The following is a 22940-nucleotide window of genomic DNA, read 5'->3' on the forward strand; positions in this document are numbered from 1 at the left end:
CTAAATCAGAGAATATAGGCGGTTGGCGGGTGGATTATTATTTATTTTTAAAAACAGATTCGAGTGACTCAAAGTGCACCAGATTAATGAATTTAACTTTAAAATGTATAAAATTTTCTCCCGGGGGGGCATGCCCCCGAACCCCCCTAGAGTTACGATTTTACCACCTCCGCCTCATTTTGAGCCAGGAAAAACTCTGATATAGATTAGTGGTTCTTCTGTGTAAGCCTGTAAAATGGGCAAAAAAGTGACGTCACCAGTCGAAATAGCGGTACCCCTCGAAGCTCACGGTATAATTCGAACACTGATTATAGGTCATGTTAATGTCATTCCAAACATATATGGGTGAGTGTATGTAACTGCCAGACTGGTTGCATCACAGCCTTTAAAGTATAAAATGCTTTAAAGAATGTGAATACTCAACAAGTACAAAAGCGGTTAAACCTGTATTCCTTAAACAGGTGTGGCTGAAGTATCAGGAAGAGATGAAATCCAACACTATGAGTTGGCAGAAACAAACATAAAGACTGAAACTTCCCCATTTTTGGCCTGACGGCTTAGAGAAATAGCATTTCTCGTTGGATCTCTCGCAGTGGAAGACGTCACCAAGACGTCAGGCTGTAATCCAGCGTAGAGGAGTCACTGTAAAGCAGCGGACATCATTGGACTCTTAGGACCCGAAAGCCTTTTACTCATTTCCTGAACCCAGTCTTCTAACGGGGTTATTTTTAGTGTGCCGTGATTCAGCCATAAGTGCAGTTTGCAGAATTCAGGTCAAGCTGAGCCCGATTTCTAATTTCAAGGCAGAAACGTAAAACAGACACGGAAGAACAAGGAATATGGCGTCAGAGAGAGATTATTTTAGATTAATAGGGCAGAAGGTCAGCTCTTCATTCAGAATGAAGCAAAATGAAAGTTTTTTCATTCCTGATCGAAGGTCTTTCGTTCAGTCGCTCATAACAACTTTAGCCTAAATTACATTCTTGGACAGATTGGCAGAAATGGAGCTCAGTGACTTTAATAAGATGATGTAATGGACTTACACAGCAATACAAGACTGTGTTGATTCTCAATCCACTATGATTAGCCTTGGGACCAAGCTGGTCAATATAAACTCGTAATTAAAACATTCATCAGTTACAAAAGGAGGACAAAGGAGGGCTGATGCAAGCAGCCGCAACCTACATAAATGCAAAGACCTACTGTATTTTAGCCACAAGTGTTTGCTATATTATGGCACCTATCAGTGAAATCTCTGAGGCTTCTGACAGCCCCAGGCACATTAGTACTCCTTAGACAAGCACAGATGTTGTTTTGCCGTTTCGGAGAACTGAAGCATGACTGCACAGGCTTTAACGGCTCTGAGTACAGATGCTGACAGTCCACACTTTAAATGGTGAAAACAGCCAGACGTGGGTTCATCTCACCATAACTGAGAACTTCGAGAATTTGAAATGGTTAAGTGGTTTACTGAGCTAGTATCTGATGGTTCTAATAGGCTATTACAAGCAATCATAGACAAACAAGGGAGCACATGTATGTGCATATACTGTAGCAATGTTTTCTTCCATTTAAACGCAAAAAAACCCAGAAGGTTTCATTATTTTGAATGTGTTGTATCTATAATGTTGTAAAATAAAATAACATAAAATTCAATTAAGTAAATCCTATACACTTTCCATGACACTACAGGACTAGTAGTTTAGAGAATGGATTAAATGAAATATTTGTATTAAATAAAAATAAAAAAGCATGTGACAATTTTTCACTACATAATTAGACTACATAACTGAAACGTAATATTAACACCTGTCTTCCATGTATCTCTCTCAGGCTTAGCTGATGTATTTCTGTGTATGATACTGCTATTCCTTTTCCTTTCATTTGCCTGCTCCCAATATTCCTATAATTACAGACCCACATCATAAAAAAGTTTCCTCCTTTGGCCTAAAATAGAGCAACTGGAAATACAGTCATGTCATTCATTGAACACACACATGTTACAAATAGACTTCAATGACAGAGCAGGACTTATGCACAGGTCAGGAGTGGATAGCAGAGCTATGACAAGTCAGAACCTTTGACACAAATCCATTCATTCCACATTCTTCACCATTAACACACACACACTCTCTCTCCCTCTCTCTCTCTCTCTCTCTCTCCCTCTGTAATGTGATCGTTCCATGCCTTGAATGCAACTGTCAGTGTGGCATGACGTGATGTCACTAATATCCGAAAGTAAATGATGCTTCCTCTCTATAATGGAGTGAATTCTACCACATATCCTTGTGTCATATATTGTCTAATGATCTGATGCCGCTAATGATGGACACCAATGCTGAGTTGAGGTAGCTAACCCAGAATTGCAATAGCCTACAGGTATTTAAACTTGTCATTAGCTATATTTAACAATTAACGTTCCTGGTTTTACTTAAATGAGGAAGTTCTTGTTGGAATGTACAATGCCATCACGTGTTGACAGCAGTGAATTTGCACTCTTTCCCTGTGTCACTTGACTTTCCATTGCTTATCACAAGAGAACTAACCTTTAAGAGCATCATATGATTTTTTTCCCTTTTAAATGAAATATCACAAATTTACCACAAGAAATCTCCCTATTCCTCATAATTTCCCCTCTTCCTCTCATTGAAAACACAGTGTAAATACTAAATTAAGTGGATTAGTACATTCACTGATATAGGCCTATACTAACACATCATCGATTTGAGAATTCACTTTTCAATACTTTTCATTTAGAAGAATCAAAATAAATGACTTAAAATACATATTTTATCTTTCCTTTTCAATATCAGTCCTTTATACTGTGATGAGAATGTAATTTCCATAGAGAAGCCTGAACCTTTCGTGGGCTTTCCATTTAATTTTCTTTATTGAAAATGTTTATGTTTCACATAAAGAAACTTTCCTGTTTCTTTGTGTGAGTAATGATCCATAACATAAGTCTGTTCTATGTACATACATAGGCCTATTCCTGGCTGAGATAACAGATAAAAGTTTTTGGTTTCTAATTTGATAATTACAGACATAAATAAGGGTTGATGCTATGTGCTTCTTTTGTTCTTAGGATCTTCTTTCTATGACCGCTATCAGCAAGAAAATGTCATTTCTCAGTTCAGCTGAGCTCCAGATTCTCAGCTCTTCTTATTTCATAAAACAAGCAGCAGCAACATCTAGTGGCCAGTGAAAATAATGACCAAAATGACTGCACGGTTGCTATAGAGACAAGGCACGCAGGCACTTACAACAACATCCCACTTCTGCAAGTCATAATGCGGTCAGCTAAGGAGAAAACTGTACTTTTATGTGCTTTAGATGATGATGCAGAGGGACTTAAGCGTCTTTTGGAAAGTAACAGTGACACTGATAGTAAACAACCGGAGAATATTTTGTGGGAAAAAGATGAGGTGGGACGAAATGCGCTGTTTGCTGCTTGTACGTTAGGACGGAGCGGCATCGTGCGCGAGCTCGTGCAGAACGGCGCTGACGTCAATGAATTCACAGCGCGGGGTAGGCTAATTAGCGAAAGTTTCTTCGTTAAAAAGTACTTATAGCTTGGCTAATTGAACTACTGCAGTAAAGGTTGTTGTAGATGGGGTTATTTAACATAATAAGATAGGATGGAATTAATCTTATCAATAATAATCTTATGTAGTACCATGCTGGAAAAAAAACTTTAAAAAAAAAAAAAAAGCTAAACTAGGCTAGGCTAACTTACTACTGAGCTGATTGAGCCTGGCCAAGCTGTCTAAAGCCCCTTACCTCCTGGGACCCAGGAATAAACTTTTGCCCTCTGTAGTGTTTAATTATATTTTAGTGAATTTCTCTGACAGCATAACGTTACATGTAACAGATTTAAAACACCAGGGGCCAGTTGTTAAAAAAGTTTAATCTGGATCAGAATGGTCTGGATTTGGAAATCCCATGTTTTGCTATCCAGGATCAGGTAATCCATCTTACTTTTGTGCCATTGTTGTGCCGAATTTCGACTCCCTGCCAAATTATTACCCCCCTCCTTGAAAGTCAGTACCTGATTGCCTAATCCTAACCCCTTCCCTAATCCTAACCCCTCCCCCACAACTAATCCTAAACCTACAAATAGGGGGTAGTGATTTGGCGGGGGTCAGAATTCGGCACAACACCGGTTTTTCAAAGCAAAATTGATGGATCACCCTGATATACACTTTTTTATACCAAATCTGGATTACTAGTGCTGTGATCTATGGAGCCCCTAGGGACATGGTGATTGGGGGTTGGGGTATCAATGCATTTGCGTTCTCTTAGAAAAGTTCTGCATATCATTCTCCCGATAAACTTTGTTTTCGCTCGCAAATAACTTTTGACTGGTGGTTCATCTCTTATGATCTTGCCAAAGTTGTTTACAAACAGTGATACATAAAAACACTTTAAATTAAATATATATATATATATATATACACAGTACAGGCCAAAAGTTTGGACACATTACTATTTTTAATGTTTTTGAAAGAAGTTTCTTCTGCTCATCAAGCCTGCATTTATTTGATCAAAAATACAGAAAAAAAATGTAATATTGTGATATATTATTACAATTTAAAATAATTGGTTTTCAATTTATTATACTTTATTTCTTCAAATTATCATTTATTTCGGTGATGCAAAGCTGAATTTTCAGGATCATTACTCCAGTCTATCAAATGATCATTTAGAAATCATTCTAACATGAGGATTCATTATCAAAGTTGGAAACAGTTCTGCTGCTTAATATTTTTTCATAACCTGTGATACTTTTTTGGGATACTTTGATGAATAAAAAAAAGAAAAAGAAAAAAGAAAAAAAAAAAAAAATAAGCAAATGTTTTAAAGATAAAAATCTTTTATAACAACAATATACACTACTGGTCAGTAATTTGGGGTCAGTAATTTTTTTCTTATTTTTTTTTTAAATAAATCAATAATTTTATTCAGCAAGGATGTGTTAAATTGATAAAAAGTGATAATAAAGAAGATTTATATTAAAAAAAATATATATATATTTTGAATAAATGCAGTTCTTTTTAACCTTTTATTCATCAAATATATTAGGCAGCAGAACTGTTTCCAACACTCATAATAAATCAGAACATTAGAATGATTTCTAAAGGATCATGTGATTGACTGGATGTCACATGTGACACTGAAGACTGGAGTAATGATCCTGAAAATTCAGCTTTGCATCACCGAAATAAATGATAATTTAAAGTATAATAAATTGAAAACCAATTATTTTAAATTGTAATAATATATCACAATATTACATTTTTTCTGTATTTTTGATCAAATAAATGCAGGCTTGATGAGCAGAAGAAACTTCTTTCAAAAACATTAAAAATAGTAATGTGTCCAAACTTTTGGCCTGTACTGTATATATATTTTGTTTGATACTTACAGCTGTTTGGGTATTATTTTATGGCGCCAAAATCTCTTTTTTACTTTACTGTATAGGCTACCGAAAGGCTTATTATTTTATTACTTTAACAGTTAAACTAATCAAGAGTATTTGAACAATTTTAAAGTTTTATTACATTTTTGTTCCTGAATTCCACCCTTCTGCCGGGATCAGTATAATCCTGATTTTTTGGATCAAATGTATCCCAATCTTACTAAAAAGTTTTGAACAACACAAACGCATTTGATCCAGATCAAAACCAAGATTGGATTTTTGTGATCTAATCTGATTTCAGAATCCTTTTTTTCTTTTCTTTTGAACAACCCATTTTCAAGATTTGACCCAATCCGATAGCCGAAATCCGATCATGTTACTTTCAAACAACTGGCCCCAGGATCTAAAGCATGTTTATCAGGTATTTTGGGAGACACTAGTGAATAGGGAAAGAAATTCAATATTGCTATGAAATATTATATATTATTAGGAAAATTATTACATTTCTTTTTTCATTACATGTTGGCCCAAGAATACATTAATATGCATATTAGATAGTGTCATACATCATATTGAATGGGACTGCCCATTTATGGCCATTGTACCCACATTGCATAAAGTAAAATGATATATCAATTCATTCTGTTATATCTTCCATAACATAGTTGAGAATCATCTTTAAACAAAATTTGATTAAACAAAATTCTGAAACCTAAAAATGTATTGATGAATTAAAAAATAATCCCATTGTTTTTGCCATGTCATGTCTTTTTCTTTCTTTTCTTTTTTTAAAGTCATGTTGTCCATTACCGAGCACATAGCATAACATATGAATAAAATATATTTTTACAAAAATGTTTTCCCCCCATTTGTTTCATATGCTCTAAATGTAATGGCATGAAAACAATACTAATTATTATTATTATTATTATTATTATTATTATTATTATTATTATAAACCTGGCTCTCAGAAGGTTAAAACCAGCTTGACCAGGCTGGGAGACCAGCTAAGATCTGCAAACCAGCTTTCTTTGTTGTCATCTATGATTTTGTTCACCCAAAAATGTACATTTTGTCATCATTTACTCACCCTCAAGTTGTTCCAAACCTGTATGAGTTTCTTTCTTCTGTTGAACACAAAAGAAGATATTTTGAAGAATGTCGATGACCAGACAGTTGACGGCACCCATTGACTTCAATAGTTTTTCTTTCCTACAATGGAAGTCAGAAGAAAGATACTCCAACAGGTTTGGAACAACTTGGGTGAGTAAATGATGACAACATTTTCATTTTTGGGTGAACTATCCCTTCAATGAAGAACTTGTAACATCCATTGACCCTTTCCATTGCACAAAAGGTCATTTAAATTGGAAAAGGTTCTTTAGATTATTCAAATGTTCTTTAAGATTTTATTTTTTAAGAACTGTTTACTGAAGTTCTTTTGGGAACCCAACATGGTTCTTCTATAGCATTGCCATGGAAATTCACTTTTAGAACCTTTATTTTTTAGACTGTTTATTTAAGCTGTTTCACTGAAGAACAATTTGTCAAGAAATAATCAATGTGGTTCACTGTAGGCTACTCACCATTGCATTATTCTGCCATGTGGGGTCAGCTGGGCACTTTGAAAACTTTGGTTGAGCTCAACGCTGATTTTCAAGCTACCAATTTCCGCGGAGAGAAGGCTGTTGATGTGGCCCGACGTTATGACAAACTGGACTGCGCAGAGTATCTGGCATGGGCTGGTGAGAAAGTGACATATTTCAGCACATAAAATCTGGTTGTGATTAATACTGAGGATTTATTTTTCTCCTAACAGAGGCCAAACAAAGTTTGCAAGCATTAATACAAGAAGTCAGAGACATTATCGCTGATCAAGAGAAAAATCAAGGAAAGCTCAGTAAGGAGGACAAGGTCATTCATAATTCATTATATCCATAGTGAAATAGTTTCAGGTTGTCTAACACTGGGTTTGCTAAACCCAAAAAGTACACATTGTCTAATCACTGTTTGTGTGTTGCTATAGAACATGAGTGTAAACATCTGTTCGTCAAAATCAAACTGGATACACAACACCCAAAATGCTACAATTCAAGACTTTATTGAACAGGAGAAGCACCTCAGAGACGTACTGGCACCTATTCTGCTCAAGCTTAACACACAATGTGAGTATGTGCTATATCTGATTTATATGATTTGCATATAAACTAACAACTTGCTATTATACTTCATTTCTATATCAAACAGTGCATAATTAATTTGCACTTTTTCATTGAACGCAGTTCTGCCAAATATGTCTTTCTTCTAGATGTTCTTGTCTTTTACTCTTTATTCCCTAAATGGAGTTTTTGTGTCTTATTTATTCACAGCTGAAGCCACAACGAATACAAGAAAGCAGTAGAACTACATTGCACAGAGGCATTCATATTATGTAGTTTAATGACAGTAAAACGGTCTGTTGCATTTACTCAATAGATGTTCTGCATTTATTCTTTACAAAGATAATAATTAAACCCTTAGATAAAATTGTGTGATTTCTGACAGATCATTGCAACACATTGTAAAATTAAAAATAAAATTGATAATTTACATTCAATTGTTGATTTCAATGTTTAATTTAGAACATGCATTGTACTTTTTCTAAATGAACAATAGAGGGAGACAAAGGCCGCATTTCATGTTCCGCTAAATCATCTCTTAAATATCTCCAATATTGAATATTACATATATTTTTCAGTCTGGGTTATGGCTGCAAAATACGTTCTTCAAGAACTAAATACAACGCCTATTAACAATGTCAAAACAAAAGAAAAACGTTTTGTGACATTTTTTGCACGAGATTAACCAGCAGATGTCTCAGACTCGATAATCAGTCCACATCTGTCTCACAATGTCGATCGATGCCGTCAAAGTCTCAATTCGTCCTCTTTCACGTTCAACAAATACATTATGTATTTCTGAACTTGATGTGTAAAAAACGTCTACAATTTACAAGTAGTAAAAGCCAGACTGAAGCGGTTTAAAACATTATTTGTATTGATCGATACTCTCGGTCATCCTCTAGTTTCCCCTGAATCCCAGCGCACAGGCTGGCAATGGCATGTGATTGAGGTGGAAAAGCGGTCTGGATTTTGAAGTGTGAAAAAGGGCTGTCTGTCCTCCTCACCACAGGACAAGGAGGAAGGGAGGGAGTCCCAAACAACGAGTCACACTTTAAGTGGACGGCAGAACAATAAACAGATACTTGCTGTTATTTTGATGATCTTTGCCGCAAGGACAATGCAGTAAACTCCTGCCGTCGATCCAGGAAAACCGTCGCCTGGATTCATTCAATTATTACTGCTGTTTCCACGACCTGACTCATGGACACATGCCAGCAACAGCAGTTCTTCCCAATATAACGTTAAGAGCCGCTGCTTGTTTCTGGTTTAACTTTTGCCTGCTGCTTCGGGTTAAGAAAACTTTGCACTTTCGTAAGTTGTTGGCTTTGATAAGTTTTTAAATACACTATCAAAGCTTTATTTTATTAGTATTTCCTTGTTTTATTGATATAAGATAATTGCCGACAACGTAGGTACAGTGTAATGTAAACACAGACTAGAGTCTCACGTGCATAATATATATTCTGACTTTAAAAAAAAGAAAAATCATGGGAAAATCCAAACGTTTAGTTTGAACATTGTCATACTGCTGTCGCTAGTTTATTCTGGGTTTATTTAAACTATTTTTTAGCTGTATGGTTTTAAGCTCAGTGATTCTAAACCAACACAAACAAACAGAAAACACCGTGACTGAGGTTCTCCAGCCACGCGCGTGGAAATCCACCGGACTGGAGTCTTTACCTGGACGTTACCGTGAACTGGTGTATCGAGCATGGAGACGGATTCAGTAACCGTTGGCGACGTGGACTCCGTTCAGGGAGGCATGATTTCTTTGGACCCAGTGGTCGACGGGATTTTGATGGACTCGTTTTGCCAGCAGCAGGGATGGGTGCGGGTGTACGGTAAGTGATATTCAGTGGCCGCGCTGTCTTCAGTCTCTAGATCTGTTCACCTTAACACCTCGGTGATATGAATCACAATTTAAAGATAACTCTGAACTTAAATACATTAAGTAACTGAACGATTTGCGGTTTTATTATCGATCACTCTTTAGTACAGAAGGGAATTCAGTCTTATGTTTAGCGAAGCATTGTCAGACAGCAGGATTGTTTATGGCAAGCTGCCTGACATTTAGCCTATTCCTTTTCAGGGTGAGTTTGTGGACCTACATCTTACTGGGGCACAGGCCACTGACTTGGTCTCCAAATCTCTCTCTTTTTATTGTCTTTACCTGCAGTACAGAGTCTTTCAACAGCCAATACAGATCTTAATCGCTGACAAACAATAGTAGATATAGTTTTGTTTGTGGATTATTGGCAAATATCCACTTTTATTCAATTAGTCACTAGCACTAATCATTATATAACGTTACTAGTCTTTATTCTTTACTAGTCAGTCTCAATACTGACAAGTTGCTGCTTCGAGACCAATAGCATTTTTTTGCCATTTAATTATACTTTCAACTAATATGAATTCCAATTGTTGCTGGTTCCCTATTCACCCCCCCCCCCTAAAAGCTATTATTTGAATATTAGTACTTATTCTTTATTTTTTGTAGCTGTGTCTTGTAGCTTGGTAACAATTGGAATACATCCTATTTAGAAATGAAAGCTGTAAAAGCGGACTGAGTTTAGCCTACCTGTTCTGCGTGATGACGTAGGCTAGTCCCAGTTATCCAATCATTAGCAACCACCTTTTTCAGTAACAGCTTAAAAAATCCTGAGTGGGGTAATACTGATGTATTTTATGTCGTAGAGTAAAACGTGAAAGTGTCTTGAGCTTGTGTTCACCACAGACCTTATTTCAGCCATTTAACCAAAATCCCATTTAAAAAAAACAAAAAAAACATTGACTTCGGGGACGATGGAACCGGAAGTGCTAAAATGCTAACTCGTTTCCGCATTTTAGCCTACAAAGTGATGTTATACCTGCACCACTCTATAACATTAAAATAGATAGCCTACTGGTTAGTTGTATGGAATAAATATTAAAATGGCATGCCATAGTAGCACAGCTCTAATAGAAACATTTATTTTCTTTCCTGTTTGTGACTTATTCTAGACCCTTGAAAAGATTCATTCTAGGTTAGGTCATATGTGCAAATACATCAGTGTGCCGGATCTAGTGCACTTTTACTGTTACTGCTTTTAATGTGATTTAATGGAATGATATATGATGGATTCAAATCTGTGTATATTATGATTTGTGGTTAAGGGAAGGGCTGTGGAGAAAATCCTGGTTATACATAACCGGTTTGAATGTTGATCTTGTTGTGAATGTTTATGTCTCATTGCTGTAATAGGAGATAGGGTGCAAATAGGATTCATTGCATTGTTGACAAACATTAAAATGTGTTCTTGTCCTGGTTTCAGGTGGAGTTTTAATGAGGGGTTGTTCAAATGGACCATTTTATTCTGATTTACAAAACTGAATAATATTAAGCCATGGTTACTGATTGTGTTGCCAGAACAGTGTTGTTAAATAAAGCTTCTTTAAGGCTGTTTAGACCCTATAGACATGTTGCCAGGGGCTGTTGTCATGGCAGCCTGTTGTCTTCTTATTTAAGGATGTAAGTCGAAACCAGGGACTTCACATGAAAGACAGGACATCCAGTTCTGTCCATCTACCGCCACTGACTCCTCATGACATTTTCCATTAATTCTGAGCTGAAGCAACTAGTTCTAAAAATTATAAATCAACCAACAAATTAAAGGTTAAGTACTCCTACAAATAAAAAGTGTCACAATTGACTCTCACCCTCATGTTATTAATTCCAAATCCTTATGATTATCTTTCTTCTGTGGAGCACATCGAGGAAAAATAGAGGCATTTTACCAGTGTTTTCCCCACATGCAATTACAATGAGCTTCAAAAAAGGACAAAAAGTGCCATAAATGTATCATATAATTGGTACATGACTTATGCACTACATTCCACATTTTCTATCTAGCATAGCTCTCTCTGACATGTTCATAATTAGCGATTCCCAATTTGATCGAGAATCATTATTTTGAGACAAATCTTTTGTATGAAATGGTGATCCAGTGGACCCAGTGAAGTGTTGTTGTAATGCGTTAAGAATTCTCACATTTTCTCCAGTCATGTGCTGTCCAACACCATATGACATCATTTTTGTCTTTAACTCACTAAAGTCCCAGTGGTGTGCAAACTCACAGTGAGACAGAAATGAGTCATTACTAAGTCAGAGAGCAGTCAGACCTCTTCCCCCCCCTCTCACATTAAAGCTGGCCTAAGCAGGGATGTCATATCATTCATAATTAAATGACCACGGCAGCTACATGCTCATCATGTTCAACATCACTTTCTCAGATAGAGTGGAAGTGTATCGTGGTTTTAAAATAATCAGCGGAGCAGGGGCTTTCGTTTTTGTTATTCCTGGGAAGTCTTTTTCTCTGTTTATAGCTGTATGTTTTATGTCTGGGGAAACTAATAACATAACGGTTCTGTTATAGTTCATGTTCCTCCCACAGTCTTACTTAAGGGCCAGTTGTGTCTTATGTAAATGGTGTTTGTGTGTTTTAATTGGGGGTTTGTATGGCATTAGGCAGTCTATTCGGGAATCGGGACCCTTTTTAGGTTTGTTGCTGCCTAGAGTTATGCAAGTAAAAATGTTGAAATGTATAAATGTACTTCCTCTATTCGTTTACACAAAGCTCGGGGTTGGCGGGTGCGTAGGTTGTCCTGTCAGATTTGGCATCTGTTTGGGCCTGCAGGTTCAAAAAGTTCGCCTACATCCACCAAGCTTCTTACGTCATGTCCCTCATACTAAAATGAAAAGGTACGGGACGGTTCTGCCATGGTGGATGAAAGTGAATGCTGATGAATGTTTGTGAAGTTGCTGCTTAGATGTGTTTAATCTTGTAGAGGAAGCCGAGAGAGGGTGGGGAGGGGCTGGAGTGAATAGTGGGATTGTGTTAGCGGCGGGCGGCTCAGGATGTGCGCCCTGCTGCACCAGCTCCCCTCCACCCGCCGTGAGCCGCTCGTTCGTTCATTGTAGCTGTCAGCAGACAGGGCTGGGACTATGATGTAAGCAGACCGTTCCGAGAATGACCTCAGTGGACTGGATTCCAAAATTCCAGAGCAACCGGCACCAGTGCGTTCATCACAGCATTCCAGAGCTGAAATAGCTCAATAAGGATGCTGTTCGGCTTCTCTCCCACTCACTTCCCTTATGTATCTGTTAAGAATAATGTTTTCCATGCCAACTTGCCTATTCATGGACTTGTTTTGACCATGGCCATTCTTTTCAGTGATGACTACAAAACATTTCCGTGTGGACTTTCAGTCAGAAGGCAGAGCTGCCATCACGGTTTCCAGTACTTCTGACCTGTATGTTCAAGTTAGGAATTTTTTTTTATTGACTAAAAATTCTGCTATATATATATATAGGTGCTTAACTGATTAATGTACTACAATATGAAAAATGGATATTCATTTTTAGATTTGCTAAAAATTTGTTTTAACAGTATATAAAAATAATAGGCTAGTGTTTTTTTAAGTTTGCATAAGCGTTAGATGATGGCAAAAGCATTTTAAAAATAAAAAGAGAGGAAATGAGCATGTACAATTAAATATCCATTATTACCCAATGTTCAGATTTACTTTTACGGCTTGACGTGTGCATTTATTTGATCAAAACGTACAGGAAAAACAGCAATATTGTGAAATATTATTACTATTTAAAATAAATGTTTTCTGATTTCAAATATTTTCAAACATAATTTATTCCTGTGATGGAAAGCTTAATTTTCAGCATCATTAATCCAGTCTTTGTCACATGATCCGTCAGAAATCATTCTTATATGCCGATTTAGAGTCCATTTCTTATTATTATCAATGTTGAAAACACTTGTGCTGCTTCATATTTTTTTGTGGAAACCATGCATTTTTAGCATTCTTTGATGAATAGAAAGTTAAAAGAAAAGCAGTTTGACATGGAAATATTTTGTAACATTATAAGTGTCTTTACTCTCATTTTGATCAATTTGGCATTACATTTAAAAATTTTTTTTTACCAACCTCAAACTTTTAACAAAAGTACATATACAATTTTGATGCTGATAAAAAAAAAAAAAAATCTCTTATTGACCTATAACTGATATGATTCCATTAATATGCTGTGCATCCATTGGTCAGTAGAGCGGCAGCTGTGTCCAGTTTTTTTGTTTGCATTTCTGCATCCAAAGTTCTGTCTAAAATTCACTCACAAAGTCAGATTTAATTGCGTTTCAGTGACTTAATGTGTCCTTGACTTGCCTCTCTATTAATCCCTGATTTTCAGTCTATTAAGCACCTTATAGATGGGGATTAGCCCCCGTTTAATGTGGATTGTGGATGCTCACTTCATGCCATTTACTTGGAGAAAGACCCTTGTGTCTAAGCGTATTAAAGTTTAGCTAGAAACAGGAAAATGTGGAGCATATCTTTTTAGCATGAACTCCTGAGGAACCAACTGGGACAATGACAGTTTTTCAGTGATTTGTGTCACAAAGAGTGATGAGTAGTGAAGAACACATGCTGCCTAGTCAAGATCCTCATCAAGTTTGATGCAGTGCCAGGTACTCCACACCAACATGTTAGTGAGTTGCCTGCGGTGCTGAATGTTCAGTTTGAAAAGCCCCTTAATTAGAGAGTCCGCTGAATTGAGTTCACTGTAGTCACAAGAGTTTCACATGCTCAACTCCGATGTACCAGGCCTCCTGCTTTGCTTCCTCTCACAAGGCTGGTTCAAAGGTGCCTTTGTCTCTGTAGATCTTTCAAAAGAGCATGCTGATACTTCTGGGCAAGTCATCTGTGTAAAAAAAAAATAAAAAAAATGACACAATTTTTGAATTTTGAGTCCGTAGAGTGTGGCGCACTGCTGTTTCCCAGGAGACGAAGGCAGGTATCTGTCAGTTCTCCACCCTTTCCTTTCACTTCCAGTGGCTGAGTGGCTGGAAGACAATGTCCTGGGATTCCAGGCGTTACCTGAAAACACAGGAAGCCCCCTTTCCTGTTTTCAGGCCCATTCCTGATCATTCTTGGATAAATATTTTGCTCCTCGTCTTGCGACAGAACATGGTGATGAAGAACATTCTAATGCCCTATTTAGTGTATTATTACATGACTTTCTGGAATACTTGATACTTATCTGTCAGTCACATCATTCTGTGGTCTGACTCAGAGCCATAGAGAGAAAGAGTTGCGACACTCCCATAGACCTCCGTTGTAAATAATGGCGGCGCTTTTAACCGCCTACTTCCGGGATTTGAAGATCGGAATAGTTCTAAACACTGTCATTTTGGCGTTGGACACCATTCACTTACATTGCTGCGCGTCGAGTTGTTCTAGAGAGTTAAGTTGCTGAAATATCGACCTCTTTTGATTTGTCAACCGTCTATGTTGTATCAGAGGCCCTTTGCGATGCTTATACTGGTCTTCATTTGTACATGCACAGCGTAATTATTTATATTTTATGCTGGTTGTTTCAACCAATTTTCAAGCACTGCCTGCTAGCTAGTGCGACTTCGTCAGCTGTGACAGTAAGAGTTCGGTAATGAATCACTACCACCTTTATAGCAACTTTTATTTAATTAATTTTTTTGGGATATACTAACTTTTCATTATGTTTTATTGTCTTGAGTGAAGTGGCTTGTGAGAACAATGCTGGACCTCTAGGATTGTTATGGGATCACCAGTCCTGTGGATCACCTGCCCCTGGTTTTTGTTTTTCTTGTTCACACACACCCACACAAGCACACATTTTTGTTGTCTGTCATTGTTTAATAAAAAATATTTAAGCGAACTCTGAACGGACCGCCACGGCAGACCTCTTTGCGTGATCACGAAGGTAGGCTAATGGCTGAATCAAAATTTATAAGCAAAATCACGGGAATCAATAGCCTAATACAGCCCAGTTGTGCTCAAATAAATATGAGACGTCATGAGACGTCCATCATCAGATGAATGATATGGAAAGGTTAAGTTAGAGCCGCTAAAGCCAGTGCTACTACCCATGCGAACATGAACACTGAGCTTTTCCCTCCAAAAATATAGCCTAAAACTTATCTCCAAATGCAAAACTGACATTAACAAAATGCAATAATGCAATAACAGCTGAAAAAGTACTTGGGTGTGTGTTTTATTTTATATTTACCGTTCAATAATGCAATCGCTGCTGTCTGTCCCATAGAAGAGCATGACAGCCAGCGTATGTTTTAGAACTATTGGGGCTTACATGAACCACGTGACAGCCATAGCGGCGACATCAAAGAGTGTCGCAACTCTTTCTCTCTATGGCTCTGGTCTGACTGACCAGTTTCCTGCTTAGCTGTGCTAGTTTCATATCTCGATTACTCTGTGGTCTCCTCTTCTCACAAAATAATGTGATTTCAGATCAATATTTCATGCTTATTTTTTATTTATTTGGCAAGTAGTCATGCAATAAGCAGGGTAAGGTACAGTAACGTGGTCATTACAAAATAAACCCCTTTAGAATGATACAAGAACCCTCTGTTTCACTGTGAAGCCCTAATCACTTTGATGGTGCTTTTTTAATGAACCTGACTATACATAATTTTTTTACGTATTGATGCACTAATATATATTACTCAGATTGAAATGCTTATTTTAAACTATGCTTTGTTTGAAGTAACTTTTTTTACCTGAATTTTCTGTCTTCCATGTAATCTTTTTCAACATTTGAAATGTTATATCCGACATGCCATTAAAAGCCAATATACAAAGTGAAAATGAAAATATTTTTATGTTTATAATATTTATAATGTTTTAATTACGACTTTTGGCTTGTAGTTTTCAGCATAAAATGTTCAGTGGCAAAAATGCTGTGCATTGCTACTTTTTTATATTATTGCTTGCTACTGTACAATTAGCTTTGTTTTGCTTCCTGAATTTAGTGTGAAGTTTGGCTTCTTTCTAGTGATTAATGATTTTGTCACTTTATTAGCTAATAATTATATTAGCACACAAATTAACTTTGCTATACCTTTTTTCCTTTATAAATGACTTGGGAATGTCTGTTTGAACACTCTTGCAGCTTGTGTTCTCCCATCTGAATATGAATTCCATGTGGAAGAAACCCTACGAAAGAATTCCTGCCACTCTGGGCTATCGATTCGAGCGTACCAGCAGACTGGTGGCATGTGCTTCCTTCCTGCTCTTTTAAAGACTGATACTGGAGTGTTACTTACCCCCAATGGACCCGCGTGGATTGTCAGGATTGATTGGCTTAATTGGTTTGATTGTGATAACACCCCTAAGGTTGAACAACATCCTCTTGTTAACCAGCTCATGTCTCCGCATTAGAAAGGCACTGAGGATTTGGTGCCTTTGAATTTCTGTGGTTGGAATGAGACTCATCTGTGCCCGTAAGTAGGCCTATCCAATTATAATGTTCCTCAATTTGTATTTATCCAGTGTAGCTGTGCATTCAGAGATAATTCATTAGAAGTTACTCAAGGTCGGGCTGTATCCTCCAAGCAGCGTATTCTTTTAATTAAATGCTCTCTTGCCCTGGGTTAATGTAACTCATGTGTTTTATCACAGCCCCTTGATAAATGTGATTCATTACGGGTGAGCAGGTCGAATGCAAAAATGCATCAATAAAGCTTCCGCTCATCTGGGATCATCTAAGCCAAGCTGTCAGAAGGGAAGTATATCTCCTCTGGCCTGTATGGCACCTGCTGTAGATAAAGATACACATGGTCTGCAGATACAAGGAAGAAAATGAGCGAGATTTCCAAAGGGAAAGATGAGGTATGAAAGAACATGAGAAAGACAAGGCTGTCTGATTAAAGATAAACCTTCAGGTTCTTTTGTTTAACATTCAGCACTGCTATAATTCATGACAGCTCATATTTGGTAGGCACTTCCTCATCGTAAAAATCTAGATGGTAATTTTCCACCTGTCTGCTCTGATTCACCATGACCAGTCTGAGGAAAAAATGCTTGAATAAAATGGAGAATAAAAGCCACGCTGCACTCGGACTTCCACAATCTCGTATTACTGGCAGAGACTCATGTGACGCCAAGCCGAAGGTTATTTGATATGCTCCCTTAGTGTTTCGTTTTTGCCATCAGCAGCACCTTCACAACAGTCTGTTCTGAAGCTTTTAATGTTTGCCTTTGTAGGTGCACTCAAGGCAACCACATTTATTTTAGGAAGGCTTGGCATATGTAAACATAGAGCCAGAAGGGATTTCGACATCTTGCGTTGCAAAAAATTCGAAGCATGTATTGTAGAGCTTCGGTCTACCCAGAGTTCAAAAAATGGTTTGCTCAGTCCACTAAGCACATATAACGTAATGTCTGTCATACACAATGCTTCACTTCAGATGGCTTGTTTGAGGAAAGCGCAAGGGACTGAATGACATCACGATGCGTAACAAGACTCCTCCCATTAGAAGAGCATTTGATTGTGTGACACCAGCTGTGTCTATCCATGTGTGTGTGCATGTCTTTCTCTTGCAGATGGACGGTTGGTAGGTGTAGCTGCTGTTTTGTAGAGGGCTTGATGACAGTGGTTGCATCAAACCAAGCAGTTCTTGGTTGAAATTTTATAGTAATAATGATTTTTTTTTTATCATATCATAAAATTATATCCTTAAACATAGGCTTCATTTTTTGCATTTTATACAGCATACTACCATTCAATTGTTTGGGGTTGGTAAGATTTTTTTTAAAAGTGTTTTAGAAATAAGTCTTTTATTCTCACCAAGGCTACATTTAATCAAACATTCATAGAAAGTGATTTGAAATGTAATTTTTTTCAACATTATAAAAGTGTTTACTGTCACTTTTGGTTAATTTAAGACATCCTTGCTGAATTAAAGTGTTAGGCTAATTTCTTTGGAATTTATTTTTTATTTTTTCACATTCTTACATTTTATTTTATTTTTTCATTTGTGAGATTGACATTTTTGCTGCACATTTCTATAATTGTGTTTTTTGCTACTGTAAAATTATGACTGGCAGAGGCTTTCCATGCACAGCACACAGATCCGAATAATCTTTTAATGAAATTCATTGATTTTCATTAGTTGATTGCAACACTGCAAATCATTCCAAAAAAAAGGAGCTTCTTGTTATACTTGGTACTACTTGTTGTATATTTGCAAAATGATAAGTTTTTTTTGTATTCAACCTTTCTTATGGTCATTTTGTGTATTTTTGGGCCTTTCGGTTCATAGTAATATGATGATGTTTTTTTGTTAAGGGGGGGGGGGGGGGGGTTGTACCATTTTGGTTCTTTGTTTGGGTCGCCAAATGATTATACAATCAAGCAAACCAGTTGAGAACCACAAACTGATGTTCCTTCATTTTAATAGTGTTCTATTATCTGTAATGTGAGTACCAGCCAATCCTGACAGAAATGATGGTCTGTTCTCACTCTTTGTATCAAAATGACGTGTTTCAGCATGATGGTCATTATGCTGTGTCTTGTTGATGTAGAGCTTCTGTGCTTTTTGCCCTCTTAATGACTGATACCAGTCACAGATCACACTTCATTGCTTAGCAATGCTGTGCAAACTGCCAAAAGAGAGTAGAGCACGAATGAAAGGCTGAAGAAAATCAGACTTCCCTTAGTGTGTTTCGTGCACTTTGCAGCATTCCAGACCCTAAGGATATTAGGCAACTTTGAAAGCCTCATTTGATTTGTTGATCGAGGATGGCTAAATGGGGTCAGCCACTGTGGGCTCCTCAGAGTCTGACTGACCGAAGTCAACTGTGGGAAGCAATACGAGTTTTACCATGCTAATGCACAGCTACAGTACCACAACTCAAAAAGCTCTACGGTTACTGCATAAAAGATTTTAGATGCCTATCACTTAGTCTGAGATAAGACCTATTGATGTGGCGCCTTTGCATAAATAGACGTCTGCAATCTCTGCATCATTAAGATGTTAAAGGTGTATAGGGCGAGCATATTTGTAGTTCAATTTGCTTTCAACGTTAGATATCTATTTGTGTTCATGTTTTAAATGCATTGTGAGTCTTGTTTTGTGTATGTGCATCTCTGTGAAATGTCTTTCCAGGATGAGCTATCTCATCTATTTTGCACAAGACCTTTAGTCTGGTGTTTCCACTCAGTCTGTTACTATCTTATCAGGGCTCTGCAGCAAACGGCTTTTGAAAACCGCTCAGCTGGACTGGACATGTACAGTGAGGCAGGTGAATCTGAGCTCTTGACATCCTTTTCCCATGCCACCCTAAAGAGCCCACCAGAGACGAGCCACAAACAATAGGTCATCAGTTCTACTCCAAGAGTCCTCATTTGTCCTCTTAGTTTTTCAATTGTAAAGTGCGATCTGCACAAACGCAGAAATAAAAATGTTTAAGGGATCGTTTACCCAGAAATTAAAATTCTGTCATCATAGAATGCTGCAATGATGACGTATTTTTGTTGGACAACCCAGAAGTTTGCATCACTCTGGTTCCCTCGACAAAAACCCAATAGGATTTTTCTAGAGATGGCCAATACCGATCCCATTTGCAATCATTCAAGCTTTGTAAGCTCTCTGTTGACTGTCACTGTTAACCCCTTACACTCTGAATGCATTTTTAATGATTTCATGTTACAAGTTGTTAAAAAAACAAAAAGGTATCAAGGTCTCATTTGTTAGAAAACCTTTGATCACTTTGATTTTTAACAATGTTTGGAGGTTCTTATGTTACAACACTGCTGAAAAAAAACCTTGACAAAGTGATGCAATTGATTTATTTGTGTTATTATTCATGATTGACATGATATTAGAAAGTATACATGACAAAAAATCAAGTTTGGGCTTGTTCACAAACATGTCAACTGCATCTGGGCTAAATTTTGTGCTGATATCTCAAAGCAATCAAAAGTAATGGTCCTGGTTGATGATCTTCCAGCACTGTTTCAGCTGTGCTCTCCTAATGGTGTACGGTAAATCAAGACCTTTCAATCGAAGCAATCAAACCAATCCAATCCGCACTCCAGCTGTAAAACAGTGCTCTATTGGTCTCTACACATCGTCTATACCCACCATACCAGAGATCCAGTTTCCATTGGTTGAACTTTCAAATGACGTTGGAAAACACAGTGTCATGATCGCGACCCGGTGTCGGACAATAATGCCCACAGAGCCAGAGAATATATGCTGTATGGAGATAGAACATGTATAGTTTAGTTCAATTTCGGTTATAACTTATTTTAATTTTATCCACTATTAGTACAAGCCTGTTGTAGCGGATCGCGTCCGAATGATGGCCAAAAATGTACTGATGAGTTTTATGAAGTTTATTGTACATCACACAAAAGATGAAGCATTAGTTTTACTCCAGAAAATCACCGTAAGAGCTGAATAAACACAGTATAAGAAGTGCGCATTAAAGTCTTATCCATAACTCTCTCTCTCCCTTTCATTATCATCAACATACACAGCAAATTAAACAGAAACACTCGGTATAACTAACAGTAAACAAATCTACAGTATACACAGCTTTTCAGGGCGTGCTTAATAAACTGGTAAACTTCATATCCGTAAAACGACTCAGATGAACTGTAATAAAATGCGTGCTCTCCCTTCCATTTCTGCCGTGATCAGTAACGTTAAGCCTATCGCTGAGGAGACTGTAAGCTGGATCACGAACAGTTGGAACCGATCCGTTCTCGAGTAACAACGAGAGTAAATGAAGATAGCTATGTTCATTCTTACATCTTATAACAAAACACCTCTATCGCTTAGGAGACATTCTTGTCTACAGCTGCTCCGGCGTTGAAACAATGGCGGACTGTGATTAGCTCACTCAGGGCGGGTCTACGCTAAAACTGCAATGTCCATCAGCAGTCGTGGGTGGGGCTTGTGTAAATCTACGTCACATTGCCCCGAATCTGAACGGGTTTAAAAAATTAAAAAAACAACAACACTGGGTGGATTTTTATCATTATAGGGTGGTTGTTTACACACACTGCCAACACACATTTATGTTCAAACACCATGTAAAATTGAATTTTGCATAATAGGTTCCCTTTAAAATGCTAACTCTATTTTTAGGTTTTGGCCTGCAAAAATATCATCCCTGCTGCACGGTATTTACTAACTCTCATATTGTTCCAAGCCTTCATGTAAAAAACAAAAAAAGAGATAATTTGAAGAATATTGGGGTCCAAACAACATTGGAGCCCATTTACTTTCATTGTATGGACAAAAACACTATAGCCTGGGACACACCAAGCCGACGTCAAAGAACTAGCGGTGACGAAAGCTGACAGTGTTGTCGCCTCTCGTCGGCTGCGTCTCGGCCATAAAGCTGGTCTTGAACACACCAAAAGGACTTAAGGCGACTGTCAACTAGCAGGTATCAGTAGTCTATTTTCGTCATTCAAAAAGTGAAATCGAAACTAGGACTGCTGATACAAGGCAGCGCTTGCTTACCATTTTGAATAATAATCGCGCTGATCACTTTCTTTATTCCAGTCGGCTCATGTTATTATGAAAAATATTCATGCATTCGATTGCTCAGGTATGTAAAATTATAACAGCCTTCTGTCTGTACCATCTTGACTTCTTTGCTCGCTTTCATCACTTTCACTATTATTCTCGTGCACTGACTCTATCGCCAAGCTGAACAACCAATCAGAGTTCGCTCTCACTGATGCCCCGATGGCGATTCTGTATGCTGAATTGGCCCAAAAAAAACAACGCCGTCCGACTAGAGCCAATGGTGTCACAATGGGAACCCACCAGAAAAACTATGCCAACCGACGCTCAAAAACTGCCCGAAATTGTCCAAAGGCCGATCGTTGGCTTGGTGTGTCCCAGCCTTAAGACTTGGTTTAAAAATGTCTAAATTTTGTTCCATAGAAGAAAGTAATACTGGTTTGAACGATATGAGGGTGAGGAAATGATGACAGAAGTTTCATTGTTCATGTCCTCTCCTCTGTAATCAGATGATGTTCACTTTTAATGATCTTCTCCATGTGTTTTGGTTTCAGAGTCTGAGCAGCTATCTCTTAGATTTCCCACTTTTTTTTCCAAAAGTAACGTTACATACAGGCTGTTGTTGATGCAAAACCCTTTGTGGGCCTGCTGTACTGAGGACGAGATGGAAAGTTTTTTTCTTTTTTTCTTTTTTCTCAGCCTCTGAACGGGGGTGATGTCTGGAGGTGGCAGGATTTCCCCTCCTTAAGAGCCAAAGCAAGAGCGCTAACCTATGTGTGGGTTAAAAATACACACTCCTCTGTTTCTGGGGGGTCTGTTCTTGCTGAGTGAAAAATAAATGCATGTCAGAATTCGTCCATGCCTGTGTGTTTACTGTACTAATGGGATGTTGCTAGCAACTAGTGCTGGGCTTCACATCAAATATTCTTAATATATTTACTGCAGTGTTTTGATGCTAATAACACTTAGCAACATCATGAATATCATGAA

General features: G+C 37.6%; 2 protein-coding genes across 2 annotated transcripts in view; both read left to right on the forward strand.

The window, feature by feature from the left end:
* Positions 1-3290: 3290 nt before the first annotated feature.
* Positions 3291-7863, forward strand: ankrd45 (ankyrin repeat domain 45; the record flags this gene model as incomplete). The annotated part of the gene is made up of 5 exons (XM_079877373.1): positions 3291-3528; positions 6997-7164; positions 7239-7333; positions 7446-7584; positions 7789-7863. 5 exons carry the CDS (start codon positions 3291-3293, stop codon positions 7818-7820), a joined length of 672 nt encoding a protein of 223 aa, XP_079733499.1. The 3' UTR covers positions 7821-7863.
* Positions 7864-8583: 720 nt separating this feature from the next.
* Positions 8584-22940, forward strand: part of rasal2 (RAS protein activator like 2) — an 86343-nt gene continuing 71986 nt past the window's right edge. The window contains exon 1 of the mRNA XM_079877377.1: positions 8584-9422. Coding sequence (XP_079733503.1) covers positions 9293-9422 — 130 coding nt within the window. The 5' untranslated portion in view covers positions 8584-9292. The remainder of the gene's footprint in view (positions 9423-22940) is intronic.

Source organism: Squalius cephalus (assembly GCF_949319135.1).
Source record: "Squalius cephalus genome assembly, chromosome: 7".
Taxonomy (NCBI): domain Eukaryota; kingdom Metazoa; phylum Chordata; class Actinopteri; order Cypriniformes; family Leuciscidae; genus Squalius; species Squalius cephalus.